Source organism: Mobula birostris, chromosome 9 (assembly GCF_030028105.1).
Source record: "Mobula birostris isolate sMobBir1 chromosome 9, sMobBir1.hap1, whole genome shotgun sequence".
Lineage (NCBI taxonomy): Eukaryota > Metazoa > Chordata > Chondrichthyes > Myliobatiformes > Myliobatidae > Mobula > Mobula birostris.
The window spans coordinates 19,200,801-19,219,955 of record NC_092378.1 but is presented as its reverse complement, the minus strand read 5'-3'; the positions used below and the strand labels follow the sequence as shown (position 1 = coordinate 19,219,955).

Here is a 19,155-nt window from a genome sequence, read left to right as displayed (position 1 = left end):
ACAGAATATGTTAATTGCATAAACACTGCTGCAGAGCATCTCAGGATATATATTTTTTTAAATCAAAGAATGCCTACTTCCCCTCTTTCTGACTTCATTTCTTTTTATCATCTTGCTGATAAGTGCTTAGCTTTCATAGGCTTTTTGTATAGCAGCTGCTGTTAATAATCATGATCAAAGTTATCCAATTAATTCAAGCAACACACATAAAAGTTGCTGGTGAATGCAGCAGGGCAGGCAGCATCTCTAGGAAGAGGTACAGTCGACGTTTCGGGCCAAGACCTTTCATCAGGACTAACTGAAAGAAGAGCTAGTAAGAGATCTGAAGGTGGGAGGGGGAGGGGGAGTTCTGAAATGATAGGAGAAGACAGGAGGGGAGGGATGGAGCCAAGAGCTGGACAGGTGATAGGCAAAAGGGATATGAGAGGCCTAGGGAGAAAGAAAAGTGGGGGGGGAAGCCCAGAGGATGGGCAAGGGATATAGTGAGAGGGACAGAGGAAGAAAAAGGAGGGAGAGAGAGAGTGAAAAAGAAAAATAAGTAAATAATGGATGGGGTATGAGGGGGAGTTGGGGGATTAGGGAAACTTGAGAAGTTAATGTTCATGCCATCAGGTTGGAGGCTACCCAGACGGAATATAAGGTGTTGTTCCTCCAACCTGAGTGTGGCTTCATCTTTAGTCATAGTTATACTTTATTGATCCCGGGGGAAATTGGTTTTCGTTACAGCTGCACCATAAATAATAAATAGTAATAGAACCATAAATAGTTAAATAGTAATATGTAAATTATGCCAGTGAATTATGAAATAAGTCCAGGACCAGCCTATTGGCTCAGGGTGTCTGACCCTCCAAGGGAGGAGTTGTAAAGTTTGATGGCCACAGGCAGGAATGACTTCCTATGACGCTCTGTGCTGCATCTCGGTGGAATGAGTCTCTGGGTGAATGTACTCCTGTACCCAACCAGTATATTCTGTAGTGGATGGGAGACATTGTCCAAGATGGCATGCAACTTAGACAGCATCCTCTTTTCAGACGACACCACCGTGAGAGAGTCCAGTTCCATCCCCACAACATCATTTAGCCTTACGAATGAGTTTGTTGATTCTGTTGGTGTATGCTATGAACCATTGAGGTCTATGGAAAACAGTCTTTCAAAAATCTTACCCATTAAGCTGTGCTGCAATGGATTCACATGGTTTAGATTGTAGTGAATGCAACTCTTTGTTTCTTTCAATTTCCTTCCCTGCAGGTCCTTTAAGTTTCAGAATCTCTTGTTGTGAAGTTCTAAACTTATTCAGCTCCCATTCTAGGTCTCGGTGTTTCTCTGTTCCAGTTCATATCTAGATGAAAGGGCATTTGAAGCTTTAATTTCCTCCAAAGTTTCACTGGAGACTCGATGGATCTTAACAGAGGAGTGAACTATTAAATATTACATCATAACAAAGTTTCTGGAAATGATTGGTCATTTAACATTAAAATATAAGACACTGAGTACTTAAGTTATCAGTAATTAGATTCTGAGGCTACTTTACACCAGTGGATCACTTGTTTGTGGCAAAAATATACGTTTGTATTTAGGTAGCTCTAGTGACATCAAATATTGCTTTGCAGTCCTTCTGTCTTATTTTACTATGTGTTTTGCACAGGAGGTATTGTTTGTGAATTGCACTCATGCTTTTTATAGTTTAAGCTTCAACAGTGTTCATGTTTACCATGAATAGTATTAACTCTCAGATCTAGAAATTATTCTTTCACTGGACCTTTGAGTTAAATACCGTGCAAAATAAACAATAATTTAAGACACATAAATCAAGAAACATCTTTTCCATAATGTTTTATATCGGAAAAGCAGCACTAATCTGACAAATTGCATTTTGACTGACACCATTGCAGGTGGGTGGCAAATTTGAGTCCATGGAATGTCAAACACAAGACAATTATTTTTCCATGCTACTGAGCTCAATAAACTAACGTAACCAACACTGAATTCAAAGTTAAGGGTGATATGTTTGGCATAGACTTCTGCCTTTGACGTTTAAAAGAGAAAGAAAAAGTAAAGCAAGATGTCATAAAAATGTCTCCAACGTTAATAGTCAAAGATATTAAATGTCAAAGGTATGAAATTCCATATCTGGAAAAGCTAATACTTGGTACTAAAGTAATTTAACGCTATTAATACTTATTGCATAGAACACAGTACAGGCCCTTTGGCCCATGATGCTGTCTTGGCCTTTTAACTTACTCTAAGATCAAACTGGGGTTTTAAACAATGGTACTACTTCTACCATCACCCTGGCATTCTCTGTGTAAAAACATTTCTTCTGACTCCCCGCCCCCAACACTTTCCTCCAATTACCTTAAAACTACTCCCATTCATATTAGCCATTTCTGCCCTTGGCTATTCACTTGATCTATGCCTCTTATTATTCTGTACACCTCCATCAATTTACCTCTCAAACTCCTTCACTCCAAAAACAAAAGTCCTAGTTTGCTCAACTTACCCTCATAAGATTTGTTCTCTAAATCAAGTCCGTAAATCAACTCTGCACCCTCTCTAAAGTTTCCATATCCTTCTTATAATGAGGTGACTAGAACTGAACATTGTTCAATACACCTTAATGAAAAAGCATTTGTGATGTACATACCATGGAACAATTCATGCAGAAGCAATTATGCTCACTAGAGTTTGCTGCCCAACTTATTAGCCTCAGCATTTACAAATTCCAGTCTATAAATATATTTAAGTGTTTATAGTGACACTAAAATTCAATTTTCATATGTCACAAAGATTTTCCAATCAGCTGTATTATAATTATGTATTGCAGACTTCCATAATTTTTTTTAATAATTGGACGAGTTAAACTTTAGATACTAGGAACCTGTTCATTTCCCATGAGTTATTTATGTTCAAACTTAAATTGTAAGGTATCTTACTTTCAAAAATGTATTAACTTCTTCCATCTTCTGTATTACTTCCTTCCGAGCTTGTTTCTTCATTTTCTTCTTGTAGCTCTTCAAGTAACTGCTTTGAGTTTCAGCCTGAGTTTTCATGTGCAATATTTCCTCCTCTAGCTGCTGTTTCCTTTGCTCCAGATGATCATGACTCTTTTGTAGAAAATGCATTGCCTTGATTTGTTCTTCATTTGTTGATTCCAGATGCTTGCATTTTGCAGATGCTCCTTCAAGTTGGTGGGACAATTCATGAATCTTAGTAAAACAGACAGATAAATTAAAATATTAAAGTTCAAAACAGCTTTAGTAATTGTAATAAACTACACTGCTTTACATTTCTGGATTATTACCATATAAATTGCATCCTGATTCTTTTTCGTATTCTTACATTGATTCGAAATGTAAGCTATTTTACTGACAAATTGAGATTTTATTTGGTAATACTTAACAAGCGTACATTTTTGTAAAGGGAAAGCTTGTTTCTCCACACCCCTCCCCTCCCCCGGGTAATCTTCCTTCTCACTGAGAATAGAAACAGGCATCATTTATGTGAAAAAGCATCTTAATATCTAAATTTCTAGGCACACCAAACCACAAGGATGGTTAATAATTCAAAGGTACGCTTGCAACAAAATAATATTGATATTATGGTAGAATGAAAAAGAAAGGCAGAATAGAAGTTTGGAGAGCATATTTCAACACTAGAAAAAATGAATAATGATAATAATGTGTGTGGGGAAGAAAACACTAAGAACAGAAAGTTTCAGGTTAATCAAACATTTAAAAATCAAAAATCTTAAAAATAGTGGCAAGAGATTATTGATGTTACATCTATACTTTGGGTTTCCAAATTACAGAAATCATTCAATAGCAGTAGAAAAGTTGCAGTACACATCACTACCATGCGTGCAAAAATACAGAAGCAATGTAGAATAACAAGTGTGGTTTTGTTCATGAAAACAGATTAGAACTCTTTGCTCCTCTGGGAAATTAATGGTTGGGTCAAATAGATGGCCTGTCATTTCCATTAACAGTTTAAAAAACAACCACTTCTTTTAGAACCAGAATGTGCAAGATTTTGAAAGCAGTATTGATGTCCTCACCTTGTTGTTTTATTCTGACAGTAAAATGCACTACATGCTTGTAGGGCTTTGTCAATCCACATTTGATTTTATTGGTAAAAAGGACAATTTGGAGTGATTCATATTTATGTTCAATTTCATGTGAAAAATGGCACTGCTTCCTCCTGGCCTGGGACTCACTGGAGGAATTGTGGACAATGAAGTGCTGGTCTTCCCAGTGAGGAAACATAAGAAGGGCATGGGAAAATAATAAGGTCATTTGACCTATTCCATCACGGCTGATTTATTATCCCTCTGAGCCCCATTCTCACGCCTTCTTTCCGTAACTTTTGATGTTGTGATTAATCAAGATCGCATCAACCTCTGCCTTAAGTTGCATAGCAGTCTTTGGCAATGAATTCTACAGATTCACCATCCTTTGGCTAAAGAATTTTTTCCTTATCTCTGTTCGAAATGGATGCCCATCAATTCTGGGCTGTAACCTCTGCTCTTAGTCTCCCCAAATATAGGAAACATCCTCTCCACGTCCACTCTATCTAGGCCTTTCAATATTCAATGAGATCCTCCCTAATTTTTATAAACAACAAGACAGTCCCAGATCCATCAAATGCTCCTTATATGTTAACCCTTTCTTTGTTTGGATCATTCTCATGAACCTCCTGTGGACCCTCTCCAATGCCAGCACATCATTTCTTCAATAAGGGGCCAAAAACTGCTCACAATACTCCCAAGTGCGGTCTCACCAATGCCTTATAAAGCCTCAGCATTACATCCGTACTTTTGTATTCTCGTCCTCTTAAAATGAATGTGAACGTTGCATTTCCCTTCCTTACCACCAACTAAACTTGCAAGTTAACCCTTTGGGAATCTTATGTGGGAACTCCCAAGTCCATTTGCACACCTCTGATTTTTTAGTTTTCTCCCCATTTAAAAAATAGTCCATACCTTTACTGCTTGTGTCAAAGCGCATGATCATGCACTTCCATATGCTATGTTCTATCTGTTGCTATTTTGCCCTATCCACCAAGTCTTTCTGCAAACACCCTTCTTCTTCAACACTGCTTGCCCTTCCATCTATCCTTGTATCATCTGTAAACTTCACCACATAGCCATCAATTCCTTCATCCAAGTCATTGACAGTTATCATGTAAAGAAGTGGTCCCAACACTGACCCTTGTAGCCACCACTAGCCACAGTCAGGCAACTAGAATAGGCCTGCTTTATTCCCACTCTTTGCAGCCAATCAGCCAATCTTCTATCCATATTAGTACCTTTCCTGTAATACCATGGCTTTAACTTGTTAAAACAGCCTCACGTACAGCACGTCGTCAAAGACCTTCTGAAAATCTGCATAAACATCCACCAACTCCTTTGTCTATCATGCCGATTATTTCTTCAAGGAATTCCAACAGATCTGTCAGAAAAGATTTCCCCTTTAGAAAATCATGCCTTGGCCTACTTTATTGTATGCTTCCAAGTACACCAAAACTTCTTCCTTAATAATAAACTCCAACATCTTTCTAACCACTGAAGTTAGGATAAATGGCCTATAATTTTATCTTTCTTCTGCCTCCCTCCCTTCTTAAAGAGTAGAGTGACATTTGCAATTTCCTGTCCTCAGGAACCATTCCAGAATTTAGTGATCCTGGAAAGATTACTACTGATGCCTCCACAAACCACAAACTCCTCAGCCAGCTCTTTCAAAACCCTGGGGTGTAGTCTAGCTGGTCGAAGTGACTTATCTACATTCAGACCTTTCAGCTACCCAAGCACCTTCTCCTTAGTAATCACAACTACACTCACTTCTGCTCTCCTGACAAGTCTCACATTTCTGGTATTCTTCTCAGTTATTTATTAAGCCCGTCTACAAGTCCTTTGTCTCTCATTACTACCTCTCCAGTATCATTTTCAAGAATCATTGGTCTCTGGCATAGTTCCGGAGAACTGAAAAATTGCAAATGTCACTCCACTGTTTAAGAAAGGAGGAATTCAGAAGAAAGGAAATTATAGACTGGTTAGCCTGATCTCAGTGGTTGGAAGATGCTGGCGTCAATTGTTAAGGATGAGGTTATGGAGTACTTGGTGACATAGAACAAGTTAGGACAAAGTCAGCATGGTTTCCTTAAGGGAAAATCTTGCCCAATGAACCTGTTGGAATTCTTTGAGGATATTACAAGGATGGATAAAGGGGATTCAGTTGATGTTGTATGTTTGGATCTTCAGAAGGCCTTTAACAAGGTGCCACACTTGAGGTTGCTTACCAAGTTAAGAGCCCATGGTATTATAGTAAAGTTACTAGCATGGTTAGAACATTGACCTATTGGTAGGAGGCAGCAAGTGGGAATAAAAGGATCCTTTTTTGGTTGGCTGCCAGTTGACGAGTGGTGTTCTACAGGGGTTGATGTTGAGACTGCTTTTTATGCTGTAAATCAATGATTTAGATGGCTTTGTTGCCAAGTTTGCAGATTAAATGAAGATTGGTGGAGAGGCAGGTAGTATTGAGGAAACAGGAAGGCTGCAGAAGGACTCAAGACAGATTAGGAGAATGGGCAAGAAAGTGGCAAATGAAATACAATGTTGGAAAATGCACGGTCATGCACTTTGGTAGCAGAAATAAATGTGCAGACTAGTTTCTAAATGGGGAGAAAATCCAAAAATTTGAGATGCAAAGGGACTTGGGAGTCCTTGTGCAGAACAGCCCAAAGGTTAACTTGCAGATTGAGTTAGTGGTGAGGAAGGCAAATGCCATGCTGGTATCCATTTCATGAGGTCTAGAATACAAGAGCAAGGATGTGATGCTGAGGCCTTATAAGACACTGAGGCCTCACCTTGAGGTACTGTGAATAGCTTTGGGCTCCTCATCTATCTAAGAAAAGATGTGCTGGCATTGGACAGCTTTCAGAGGAGGTTCACAAGGATGATTCCGGGATTATCATATGAGGAAGGTTAAACGGCTCTGGGCCTGTACTCACTGGAATTTAAAGGATGAGGGGGGAAATCTCATTAAAGCCTTTTTAGATGTGGAAAAGATGTTTCCCATGGTGGGGGAGCCTAGGACAAGAGGGCACAGCCTCAGGACAGAGGAGCGTCCATTTAAAACAGAGATGCGGAGAAATTTCTTTAGTCAGAGGGTGGTGAATTTGTGGAGTTTGTTACCACAGGCAGCTGTGGAGCTCAGGTCATTGGGTGTATTTAAGGCAGAGATTGATAGGTTCTTGATTGGCCATGACATCAAAGGTTACAGAGAGAAGGCAGAGGAGTGGAGCTGATCAGGGAAAAAAATGATCAGATATGATTGAATGGTGGAGAAGACTTGATGGGCCAAATGGCTTAATTCTGCTCCTATGTCTAATGGTCTTTCCAGTGGTCTGATACCCACTCTCACCTCTCTCTATATTTCAGAGAAAAACTTTTGTATCATCGCTTACCTTCACATTCCATCTTTTCTCTCCTTATGGCTTTCTTTAGTTGCCTGCTATTGGTTTTTAAAGCTTCCCAATCCTCTACATTCCCACTAATTTTTGCTATATTATATGCCCTCTCTTTCACTTTTATGCTGTCTTTGACTTTGTCAGCCATGCTTGCCTTTGCTGCCCCTTTAGAATACTTCTTCATCTTTGGGACGTATCTTTCCTGCACCACCCTAATCTCCCCCAGAAACACCACACATTGTTGTTCTGCCAACATCCCTGCTAGTGCTCCCTTCCAATCAACTTTGGCCAGCTTCCCTCTCATGCCTCTGTAATTCCCTTTACTCCACTGATAAATCCAACTTTAGCTTCTCCTTCTCAAACTGCAGGGTGAAGTCTATCATAATATGGTCACTATCCCCCAAGGGTTCTTTTACCTTAAGCTCATTAATCAAACCTGGGTTATTACATAACATTCAATCCCAAATTGCTGTTCTCCTAGTGGGCTCAACCAAAAGCACCTCTAAAAAGCCATCTCCTGGGCATTTTACCAAACCCCTCTCTTGGAATCGAGCACTGACCTATCTGCCTATTGAAATACACCCCTTTTAACATGTCTTTTCTATCTCCTGTCATAATTTGTAGCCCACATCTTGGCTACTATTTGGAGGCCTGTATATAACTCCTATTAGGGTCTTTTTACCCTTGCTATTTCTTAACTCTTCCCACAAGCATTCTTTTGATCCTATGTCACCTCTTTCTAAGGATTTGATTTCATTTTTTAACAACAGAGCCACCCCATCTTCTCTGCCTACTTACCCACCTTGTCCTTTCAATACAACGTGTATCCTTGAATGTTATCCTCCCAATTATGATCTTGTTTCAGCCACAACTCAGATGCTCACAATGATCTTGCCGATCTCCAGCCTTATTCCGTATACTGAGTGCGTTCAAATATAACACCTTCAGTCCTGTATTCACACCCTTTTTGATTTTAGCCCCCTGTGCACACTTCAACTCACCCCACTAACTGCAATTTTACCCTATTATCTGTCTTTCCTTCCTCACAATCTCGTTACACACTGTATCTAGTTGTATGCCAACTGCCCCTTACTCAGCTTTGTCACCCCGTTTCCCATCCCGCTGCCAAAGCCAAATTAGTTTAAACCATTCCCAACAGCTTTAGCAAACCTGTTTGCAAGGATATTGGTCTCTGTTGGGTTCAGGGGTAACCCATGTTTTTTGTTCAGGTCATACCTTCCCCAGAAGAGACACAAGGATCCAGAATTTTGAGACCCTGTCCTTGCACCAATTCATCACCAGATTATCCTATTTTTACCTTCACTGGCACGTGGCACAGGCTGCAACTCAGAGGTAACTACCCTGGAGGTCATGCTTTTCGGCTTTCTGCCCAAGTCCCTTTATTCTCTCTTTAAAACTTCCTCCCTTTTCGTATCTATGTCATTGGTACCAATATGTAACATGGATTCTGGCTGTTCACCATTCCCTTTAGAATGCAGTAAACCCAATCAGAGACATCCCTGACTGACCCTTGCACCTGGGAGGCAACAAACCATCTTTAATGTCTACAGAATCTGCTTTCTGCTCCTCCAATTATGGAATCTCTTATGATTACTGCATTTCTCTTCATCCCCCTTGTTTTCAGCCACAGAGACAGACTCCGTGCCAGAGACCTGGTTGCTACAGCTTTCTCCAGGTAAGTTCCGCTGCCCACCCCAACAGCATCCAAAGTGGTATATTTGTTATTGATGGGAACAGCCACGGGGGACCTCTGCATTGGCTGCTGATTCCATTTCCCTCTCCTGTCACTCACCCAGGTACCTGCCTCCTGCAACTTAGGGGTAACTACCTCCCTGTAGCTTCTATTTATTACCTAATTTTCTGCTAAGAATCTAAGATCATCCAACTGCAGCTCCAGTTGTTTAACAGTGTCTCTATGATGCTGGAGCTCAGTGCACATCATGCAGATGTGGTTATCATGGAGGCAGGTGGTCTCCCAGACTTCCTACAGCTCACACAAAGTACATACCACTACCTCTGGACCCATTCTCAGTGCACTAGTTATGTACTAACAGGAAAACATACTTATTATAAAATTACTTAGAACCTGCATCTGTGCTTGCCCAAGCCTGTTGAGCGAAGCCTGAACACCAACACTGGCCCACCCACTGCTGCACTGCTTACATCTCTCGTCTTTTTATTGGCCCAGCTCTGTTTGCAGTCTGCCAAGGAGCGTTAAGCATCCAAGCTCCTTTGAAACCTCACACTGTATCACCAACAAATGACCTCCTGCGCTGACTGCAGCCCGTCAAAAAGCCGAACTATTTTTAAACCTTGTGCTGCGTCACCAACGAAATGACCTCTCATGTTGATTGCCGCCTGCTGATGGATAAGCAAAAGTGTGACTGCGCTATGACTCAAAGCTACAGTGATTTACAGAATTGAAGTGATGCATTATGTCTAGGAAAGACATCATCAATACACCCGGCATGCAAACCAACCTCACCTTCCTCTTCAGTGTGCTAACAGTGTCTGCTGTTTCATTTTGTTCATGGTCCAGTTCTTCATTTCCGTTGATATGGGAGTTGATCAGTCTAACTTCATTTTGTTTCAGCTTCTTTTTGGTAGTCTTCAAGAGTGTTCTCATTCTGTATAGTAAATATAATCAAGCACTGAAATCTGCCTGTAGTTGCAAGCTTAATCTGATTTTACATTCTCTTAACATATCCTTCACTAGTATGATCTCTGTCTTCAAGGCAGAAATAATCTGCCAAAAGAAAAAAAAAATTAGATTTCATGGATATAAAAATGGATGCAGAGAACAATCACAAAGAAGTACAACAGGAAGTAACTAGGAAGAAAAAGACAGCTGTTAAGAGACATTTTCATTTCCATACCAAAATAATATTTTTTTTTATTTTAGGTGATTTTTACCATTTAATTAATGGTACTATCGATCAAGAAAAACTCACTTAAAAGATTTGGTTTAGCATCTAAAAGCCAATTAATATCTTGAAAACAACTTAATTGGGAAAGCATTTTTAGTACTTTTGAAAGCTCTTAACCAACTTTGATATACATTAAGTCTAACTGTCTTTTAATATTTGGATCTCAGAAAATTTTGGAAGTTGATTTCAGCAAAGTCCGTTTTCCATGGAAACTTAAAAGGTTGATCATAGATTCGTATATTAAATTAGCTAATTGTTATTTACTTTTGTCAGGGCATTAATGGAGATAAGTTCACGTTTAACTAATGATGGATACAAGATTTCAGGAGAATTGGGGATGGAGTGGAGGTGGATAGAAGGAATATCAACATCTGTAGAAAGTTTGGCAGGGGGCAAATCTGAAGTTTGATATAGAAAGGATGATTAAAATGTGAATTGATTCGGTGGGTGATTCCTGTTCTTTGTTTGTCGCAAAGTTGTGTATCCTTTGCTTCCAAACAGAGTCAGAAGTGAAGATTAAAAGGATGTTGATGTTGTCCAATAGACGAAAATACTGAATGAACAGATTGCATACAGAAGTCAGCAGTTGTGACACAGAAACAACAGTTGAAAATCCTCCATAGAAAGCTGGGGAATTAATTGAGCTCATTAATTTAAAAATTCATCAAAATCTGCAGACGCTGGATATATTCAACAGGACAGGATGCATCATTTGGAAGAGAAACAGGTAACATTTCAGGTTGAAGACCCTGGTTAGATCTGGGATGGAGACAGAAATCCATTAAGTTGCAGGGGGCATGAGGTAGGCTTAATAAGCTTCATAACTTTATATTTATGAGCTAATTTACTTAATGTCATCCATTTATGGCTAATACTTTCCATAATATTCCTGTTTAATAAATGAATCTCCCTTTCGATCTTTCTCACAATTTTGTTTTGCTCTCCTTGACCTTTTAATTGGAAAATATTGAATGATGCTGCAGGGCTTCAGACTTCAGTTATGATGTGAAAGGATTTGAAAATGTATACCTGTTGTGGCTGCTGGGCACTGCCAGTCTGCCTAGGATCAATAATGGTCTAAGATTATCAGCGTCAAAATGGTAACCAAGAGATGGGGCGATGTTGGATGCCATGAAAGTGGACAGAGATTTCATAGTGGTTGTAGTGGGTTGAACAGTGGCATTGAGTGAGTGATTTGGACTTTAGGGTCTGGTAATCATGGACTGAGTGAGTAGGTCCATGGTTGTAGGGGAAAGGGTGTTAGCCAGATATCAAGAGTTGGAGTAAAGTTTTGGCTATGTATGAGATCAGACCAGGATAAAAAGTTAGGGACGGAAATCACTTCCAGTATAGTGTCAGCTAAGAATGCAAATTTGTCTGGAAGAGATCATCAAAAATAAATTAATCCTAGAGAAAAAAAATAGCATGCTAAATGTTAGCCAAGTACAGTAATCAGTGCAAAGACTGAATGGACCTGGTTGAACTTCCGGTTAATTAAGTGTTGCAGTGGCTAGTCTGAAGTTTATTGATTCACACTGGATTTCAGTGTGCTGCAAAATATTATGATGTGATATAATATAAAGGCCCCTCACTTTTGCCTTTGGAACAGTGTATCAGTTTCTATACATGAATTCTTTTTTCCCCAGATGGCTTCCATTACTTTGTACTAACTCACTCTGCAAACCATCTATTCTGAATCTTTGTCTAAATTACACTAGTTCAATTGCTTTACCTTTAGTATTTTCTAATGTCTTCACCAGGGATCCCTGGTTGGGGTTCAATTCTTGCTGCTGTCTCTAAGGTGTAGTTCTTCCCGTGACAGCATGGATTTCCTCCCCATTCCAAAACATTTAAGTTAAGGTCAGTAAGTTGTGGGCATGCTACGTTGGTGCTTTAAGATTCAAGATTGTTTTATATCACTTTCAGTACACAAGTGTAAAGGAGAATGAAATAATTATTACTTTGGATCTGATGCAGCAGAAATAAAAACAGTAAGATAACGAACACAATAATAATTAAAAAACAAAAAATAAATACATAAGATAGCTTATATACATAGATTGATTGTACATCTAAAGTGATGCTAGGTACAGGAGTGTCTGTACATAAGGTGACTAGCAGAAAATGATAAAGTAGTGGGTGGTTGGGTGGTGTGGAGGTGTTGATCGGCCTTACTGCTGAGGGAAAGTAACAGTTTTTGAGTTTGCTGGTCCTGGTGTGGATGCTATGTAGCCTCTTCCCTGATGCAAGAGAGGAAAACAGTTCGTGAGCAAGGTGGGTGGGGATCTTCATGATGATACTTGCAGGCTGCCCAGCACACCCTCAGACTGTGTTGACTGTTAATGCAAAGGGTGCATTTCACTGTATGTTTTGATATACATGACACATAAACATAGCTAGGGTGCCTAAGACTTTTGCACAATACTATATTTGTCGAAGTGGGGCAGTGAGCGAGTTTGTAAATCTAGCGGGAGCACAGGATATGGGGAATGGCAAGGGTGGAGCATGGCCGGAAGGATGTAGGATAGGTGGCAGAGAAGGAGTGCCAGGGATTGGGGGGGATGGGGATGGGGTGGCGCGGGTGCTCACACACCCAGTCCTGAGACACCAGACAAGGTAATTTGATTCCAAAACAATTGGCTTATTGATCATTACAGAACATCCCTCTGGTGCTTCCTGCTCCCTCCACTCTACCTTCGCCTTTTCACAAACATAATTCCCCTTTTCATGACTCCTTCCCACAATAGAGACCTTTATCAGAATCAGTGGGTGGTGGAGTGGAGATACGTGTCTACTAAAGGTGCACCTTCCCTCTGCTAGTCTGCAGGTTACTGTTGGGAAAGGTGTAGCGTCTGCTTAGCTGCATCCACCCCCACCCCTCCCCAATCAGGGTCAAGTGAAGCCATGACAGCAAGTGTGGATGGTTGTATAAGCAGCTGGTGCATACCACAAGTTCTGGTTATGCGACCACTGATGCCAGCCAGACAATCTCTGAAGAGTATTGACAATGTCTGGGGTCACCCATCTTGTAAAGACACTGCCCAGAAGAAGACAATGACAAAGTTCTTCTGTAGAAAAGTTCGGCAAGAATGATCATGGTTATGAGACCATGTTCCTCTCTGTCACAATAACACAGCACGTAATAATGATGATCAGAGTCAGGATCATCATAACTCACATGTCATGAAATTTGTTTTTTTTTTAAAACGGCAGTAGTACAATGCAATACATAAAATATGCTGCAGTGCTGTGCTAATGTCTTAGGTATGTACATGTCTAAGACTTTTGCACAGTACTGTACATGTAACAAATTAAACCAATCTTTAACCTTTATTTTTGTAAACTGAATTACACTGTTACCTGGATGTTATTTAGATGGTGTCCTATGGTCTATTTAATTTCTTATTTCTTATTTCTTATATCCATGTCCAACACCGACTTGTGCCTTGTGGACTGGATCCTTGGAGACATAATTGATTGAAATGATTTTTGGGAAGATTCAAGTAACTGGTTAAATATCATCCACTTTGGAAATCAAGCTGAGGAACTTGAGTAGAGATATGGGAAAAAATAACCATTTCTTGAAAGCATGGGAATATATGATAGAAACCAATAATACTGGAATGCGATGTTATGTGCAAGCTTAATAGCCTAGACGACAGAGATTTAGAACAAAAGTTAATATCCTACCGGTATAATTCTCTTTGGAGTTCACTGTTCGTTCGTATTTCTTGCTTCAGTCTAGCTTTAACTGACTGGTTAATCTTTACAAGCTTCTTTACTCTTTTCTTTTCAAGTTCAACCTTTTTGTTTAAAATAAGTATTTTTTTAGATCAAGAACTAATATAAAGATACACACGAACAGTCAATTAGACAATAAAGATATGTAAATGGTATAAATACCACAAATACACTTAGAAACTTGATTTTTTGTTACAAACACTTGGTAATGTGTATTATTGTGAAAGATTTAATTTTTTAATGACTTGATTGCAATAGTGTCTGAAGTCAAGGCAAAATTATTATGATGTTAATATTAACCTGACCATTAATGAATAGGGTTATTAAAGAAACTTAAAAACAAAAAATAAAATTGATTATTCTTGTAGTTATTATTGCAGGCAGGTGCGGAGGTGCGCGACTTCTGGCTCGCCACTGCCAGAGGTGCCTGCATATGATGGTTCTCGCTGTCACTCACTGTTTCCATGGGGAAGTCTCTGGGTTCCAGTGATCTTTCTCTCCCTCAATGCTGCCAGTGGATGGGGGCCGGAGCAAAGGTTTAATCGAAGCAGATTGTAGATAAGGACTCCATTCAGTTTTTATGATGTGTTACAGTTCTGCTCGCTCTTTTTTTTACAACTTTTCGGGCAATTTTGGAATCAGGGTGGCCTGCAGTTAATGAACACTGATCTGAATAGTACTGAAATAATGCCGTTTGATCTTGTGTTTTATAATCTGTGTTTTTCCACTCACTTTTTTGTTGCCGTTTGCATGAGTTTTTTGCACGCTGGGAGGAGAGTGGGGTTTGGTGTGTACGGGGTCTTTTTTGTTAAATTTAAAATGGCTTCTTTTGTTATGTTATACTGGGGAATGCTGAGAAAGTCTCGAACGAGACAGTTGCTTGGGTTATTATAGATAGCAGGGTGCTATTAACCAATGGATGGTCACGTATCGTTTTGTTTTCGGATACAATGCTGTATCATATGACTGGGGACGTGGTTTTCGGCGGGGAGTCGGAGGAGAGACGAGGAGGACGGCGGATGTGCGGAGAGGCTCCGGTCAATCACTCCGGTGGTCGTCCGGATTCGATTGCGCTCCAACGGTTTCGCGCGAAGAACTTGGACTTTGATAAATGTTGGCGCCTTTTTTTCCCCATTACTTCCCTTTCTGTATCGAATTTATATTAATGTCATAGAATTAGTAATATCTATAAAGGGTACTTGTTAAAATTTATTGGGTGTGCTGGCTGATGATTGATGTTTGGGCTTGATTCGGGCGGCAACTGACCCTGTGGGGAGTGTTGAGGTGGGTGCTGGGTGGGATTTCCCCTAGACATATACAAGCCAATATAACGGAACGTTACAAGTGGGGGCTACCGTCCTGGATTTGGATTTTCGGTAAAGCTGTAATAGTCGTCGCGTTAAGTGGTGTGAAGATGGATCGAGTTAAGATTGTAAATTGGTGTGAATTGGAGGAGGTACCGGTGAATCATGCGTGTGTGTTAAATGGGGTCGATTATCGCATTCCAGCAGATGTACTGCTGCGAGTGTTGAGTCTGGTTAAAGGTATTGGGCAGGTAGAACTTGTAGCTAGAAGGTGTGAGAAAGAACTGGAGTCCGGCTGGATGTTGGTGCGGACGAGTGCCGACGTCATGACGTTAGAACTACCAGCGACAGTCCACGTCCAGGGGGAGGCAGGGCCGTGGGGTCTCCACACCCTCCCGGAGGACAAAAGTGAAGAGGTGCCGGAGGAGGAGCTAGATCAGGCCCCAGGGGAGGTGCCAGTAGCCAGGGGTGGAGGTGTGGAGTGGGAAGGCTTGGCCAGGACCCGTCTCCCAGTTAGGGCTGAGACCTCCGAGTTAGCGGCTGCCATTACCTCCCTGGTGAAAAGGGTTGAGGGGCCCCGCCCGAAGCTGAGAATTTTCTCGGGAGCCAGGCCCACCCCGGAAGGGGAGGATGAATATGAGACCAGGGTTGAGGATGCATCCCGGTAGTTAGAGATGTGGCCAGTTTCGGGTGAGGAAAAGAGACAGTGATTGGTGGAAAGCTTAAGGGGCGGGGCGATTTGAGAGCGGCACGCCCTTCGGCTTCTCTGTCGGAGTGTTTGGACTGTCAGGAGATCCCTGGCAACATTTAGCGGAGTTTCAAGAGATGGGGCAGAGAAGAGGGGAAAAGCTCTCAGAATACATTTTCCGGCTGGAAGGGAAGCTTACGGGGCTGCGGCGCCGAGGGGTAGTGAGGGCGGACGAAGTGGCGAAGTTGAGGATGAGCCAGATCTGTAGAGGTTCCCGGGAGGATGACAGGGTGGCTTGGAGTATTCGGCAGTCGTATAAGAGGAGCCCCCCCCCCCCGCCCCCCATCATTCGGGCAGCTGATTAGAGAGGTACGGGCGGAGGAGAGTGCTTCGGGCCGACCAGGGGGGCTCGGACCCCCGGAGACGGTCTTCAGCGGTTCAGGAGGTGGAAGCCGGGGTGAGATCAGAGAAATCCAAGGGGTCCCCGGGGGGGGGGCGTACCGGGAGGAGAGAGGCGGCGGGTAGCGGGTGCTATAACTGTGGGAGAGAGGGGCATTTCCGGCGGGAATGTGAGTGGCCGGGGGCGTGCTACCGCTGTGGGGAAGCGGGCCACTTGCGGAGGGATTGTGAGAGACGAGATGCTCCGAGGAGGGAGAGGTGTCGGGAAACTTAGGAGAGGCTCAGTGAGGGAACGGACTGGAGTCTCGGGAGGAACACGTTCCCAGAAAACAGCTATGGAACCCCAGAAAGAACAAGCACAAATTCCGGATGGACTGGTGGGACCCCGTTCCAGCGTGTCCCTACGGATAGAGGGAATCTTTGCGAAAGCCATCCTTGACACCGGGTCGCAGGTTACCTTACTGTACCGGTCGTTCTACAACAAATATCTGAAGCATTTGCCAGTAACTCCGTTTAATGCACTGGAGATTTGGGGCATAAGTGATGGTGATTATCCGTACGATGGGTACTTGTCAGTGAGATTGGAATTTTCGGAGGGAGATGTGGGAGTATCGGAAGCCTTTGAGACGCTGGTGTTGGTCTGTCCGGACCCGGTGGAAACCGGTGGTGCTGCCCTGCTAGTGGCGACGGCTCTTGGAAGCCTGTAAGAAGAAGGCGGGGGAGAACTTTCTGGAGACCCTCTCGGTACACCCAGTGTTCCGAGCGATGTACGAAGGAGTGAGTGACCCCCAGCGGCTGGAACCTGAGTGCAAACGAGGGACGGTGTGGTGCACTCAGGCGAGGCCTAAGGTGATACGGCCAGGGAAGGCGGCATAAGTGATGGAGACCCCCAGATTCCCCGGAGTACCGGCGGGCGAGGCCCTGCTCGTAGACGCCCCAGACGACCTGGAAGGGGAGTCCCGGTTCCCGGCTGGGGCGCTGGTGAGACCTGAATTGCAGAGGCCCTCAGCTGTACAGGCACGGCGAATGGGGGTGATGGTAAGGAACATAACGGAGCGGGAGATCACCTTTAAGCGCGGGATGCCCCTCGCGCACTTGTTCCCGGTGACGGTGATGTCCAGCGCCCCTGTGAAGCCCACTTGAGGAGAACTATTGGAGAACGGGGGCGGGGGGGGGCCTGACCGAGGAGGCCTTTAATTTTGAAGAGCAGGCTGGTGGAGAAGATGCTGAAGTTAGAGGAGGTCTTTTTTCAGGGCGAGTTTGATGTAGGATGTTCCAAGAGCACTCGGCACACTATCCGGGTGACAAATGACACCCCGTTTAGAGAAAGGTCGCGGCAGTTGGCCCCAGCAGATGTGGAAGATGTGTGGCAGTTGAAGGATGCAGGGATTATCGCGGAGTCCCGAAGCCCCTATGGTCCCCCATGGTGGTGGCAAGGAAGAAAAATAGGAAGGTACGCATGTGCGTGGACTACAGGACTCTGAACCGGCGCACTGTTCCCGACCAATATACAGTCCCGAGGGTGGAAGACGCATTGGCCTGTTTGAGTGGGGCGCAGTGGTTTAGCGTATTGGATTTGCGGAGTGGGTATTACCAGATTCCGATGAGTGAGACCGATAAAGAGAAGATGGCCTTTATCTGCCCCCTGGGATTCTTCTGGTTTGAACGAATGCCCTAAGGCATATCAGGGGCTCCAGCCACCTTCCAGCGGCTCATGGAGCGGACAGTTGGGGACATGAACCTGCTGGAGGTATTGGTCTATCTGGACGACCTGATAGTGTTTGGATCTACGTTGGAGGAACATGAGGAGCGGCTGCTGAAGGTGCTGAGTCGGCTGAAGGAGGAAGGGTTAAAACTTTCCCTGGATAAATATCAGTTCTGTAAGACATCGGTCTGTTATGTCGGGTACATAATCTCGCGAAATGGAGTGGCCACAGATCCGGGTAAGATAGCCGCAGTCACCACCTGGCCGAGCCCTCAGAAGGTGAGTGCCTTACGCTCGTTTTTGGGGTTTTGCGGATATTACCGGCGGTTCGTGAAAGGATATGCGAAAATGAGTCATCCATTGAACCAGCTGTTGTGTGGTTATCCACCTGTGGGGAGGAGGAGGAAGGGAGACCGAGGGCCGGAGGTAGAAGGATACTTGAACCCGGGGGCGCCTTTTGGATCGAGGTGGGATGCTCAATGTGAGGAGGCGTTCCAATCTCTAAAAAGGGCGCTGACACAGGCCCCAGTGTTGGTTTTTGCTGATCCCTGGAAGCCGTATGTTCTACACACTGATGCCAGTCACGAGGGTCTGGGGGCTGTCCTGTACCAGGAACAGGGCAATGGATTGAGGCCGGTAGCGTTTATCAGTCGGAGTTTGTCGCCATCTGAGAGAAACTATCCCACTCACAAGCTGGAGTTCTTGGCATTGAAATGGGCGGTGGTGGACAAGTTAAGTGACTACCTATACGGGGCCCAGTTTGAGGTGAGAACTGACAACAACCCCCTCACTTATATCCTGACCTCGGCAAAGCTGGACGCTACTGGGCACCGGTGGTTAGCAGACTTGTCTGCCTATGAGTTCAGCCTGAAGTACCGCCCGGGGAGTCGGAACATCGATGCAGAT

The 19,155-nt window shown here is 43.1% G+C and overlaps 2 protein-coding genes across 6 annotated transcripts in view; one reads left to right on the top strand and one right to left on the bottom strand.

The window, feature by feature from the left end:
- The window catches only part of LOC140202568 (small nuclear ribonucleoprotein-associated protein B'-like), a 33,142-nt gene extending 17,777 nt beyond the window's left edge, over positions 1-15,365 (top strand). The window contains exons 4-5 of the mRNA XM_072267576.1: positions 9,110-9,160; positions 14,522-15,365. Coding sequence (XP_072123677.1) covers positions 9,110-9,160; positions 14,522-14,711 — 241 coding nt within the window. The 3' untranslated portion in view covers positions 14,712-15,365. The remainder of the gene's footprint in view (positions 1-9,109; positions 9,161-14,521) is intronic.
- Positions 1,186-19,155, bottom strand: part of LOC140202567 (ankyrin repeat domain-containing protein 26-like) — a 121,744-nt gene continuing 103,774 nt past the window's right edge. For 3 of the 5 annotated variants that reach the window (XM_072267567.1, XM_072267568.1, XM_072267569.1), the window contains 4 exons: positions 14,103-14,215; positions 9,971-10,112; positions 2,934-3,206; positions 1,186-1,339 (listed from right to left, as the gene is read on the bottom strand). In XM_072267567.1, coding sequence (XP_072123668.1) covers positions 1,334-1,339; positions 2,934-3,206; positions 9,971-10,112; positions 14,103-14,215 — 534 coding nt within the window. In that variant the 3' untranslated portion in view covers positions 1,186-1,333. Of the gene's footprint in view, positions 1,340-2,933; positions 3,207-9,970; positions 10,113-14,102; positions 14,216-19,155 lie in introns of those variants that run through there. The other 2 variants (XM_072267570.1, XM_072267573.1) reach the window with 2 other exon arrangements.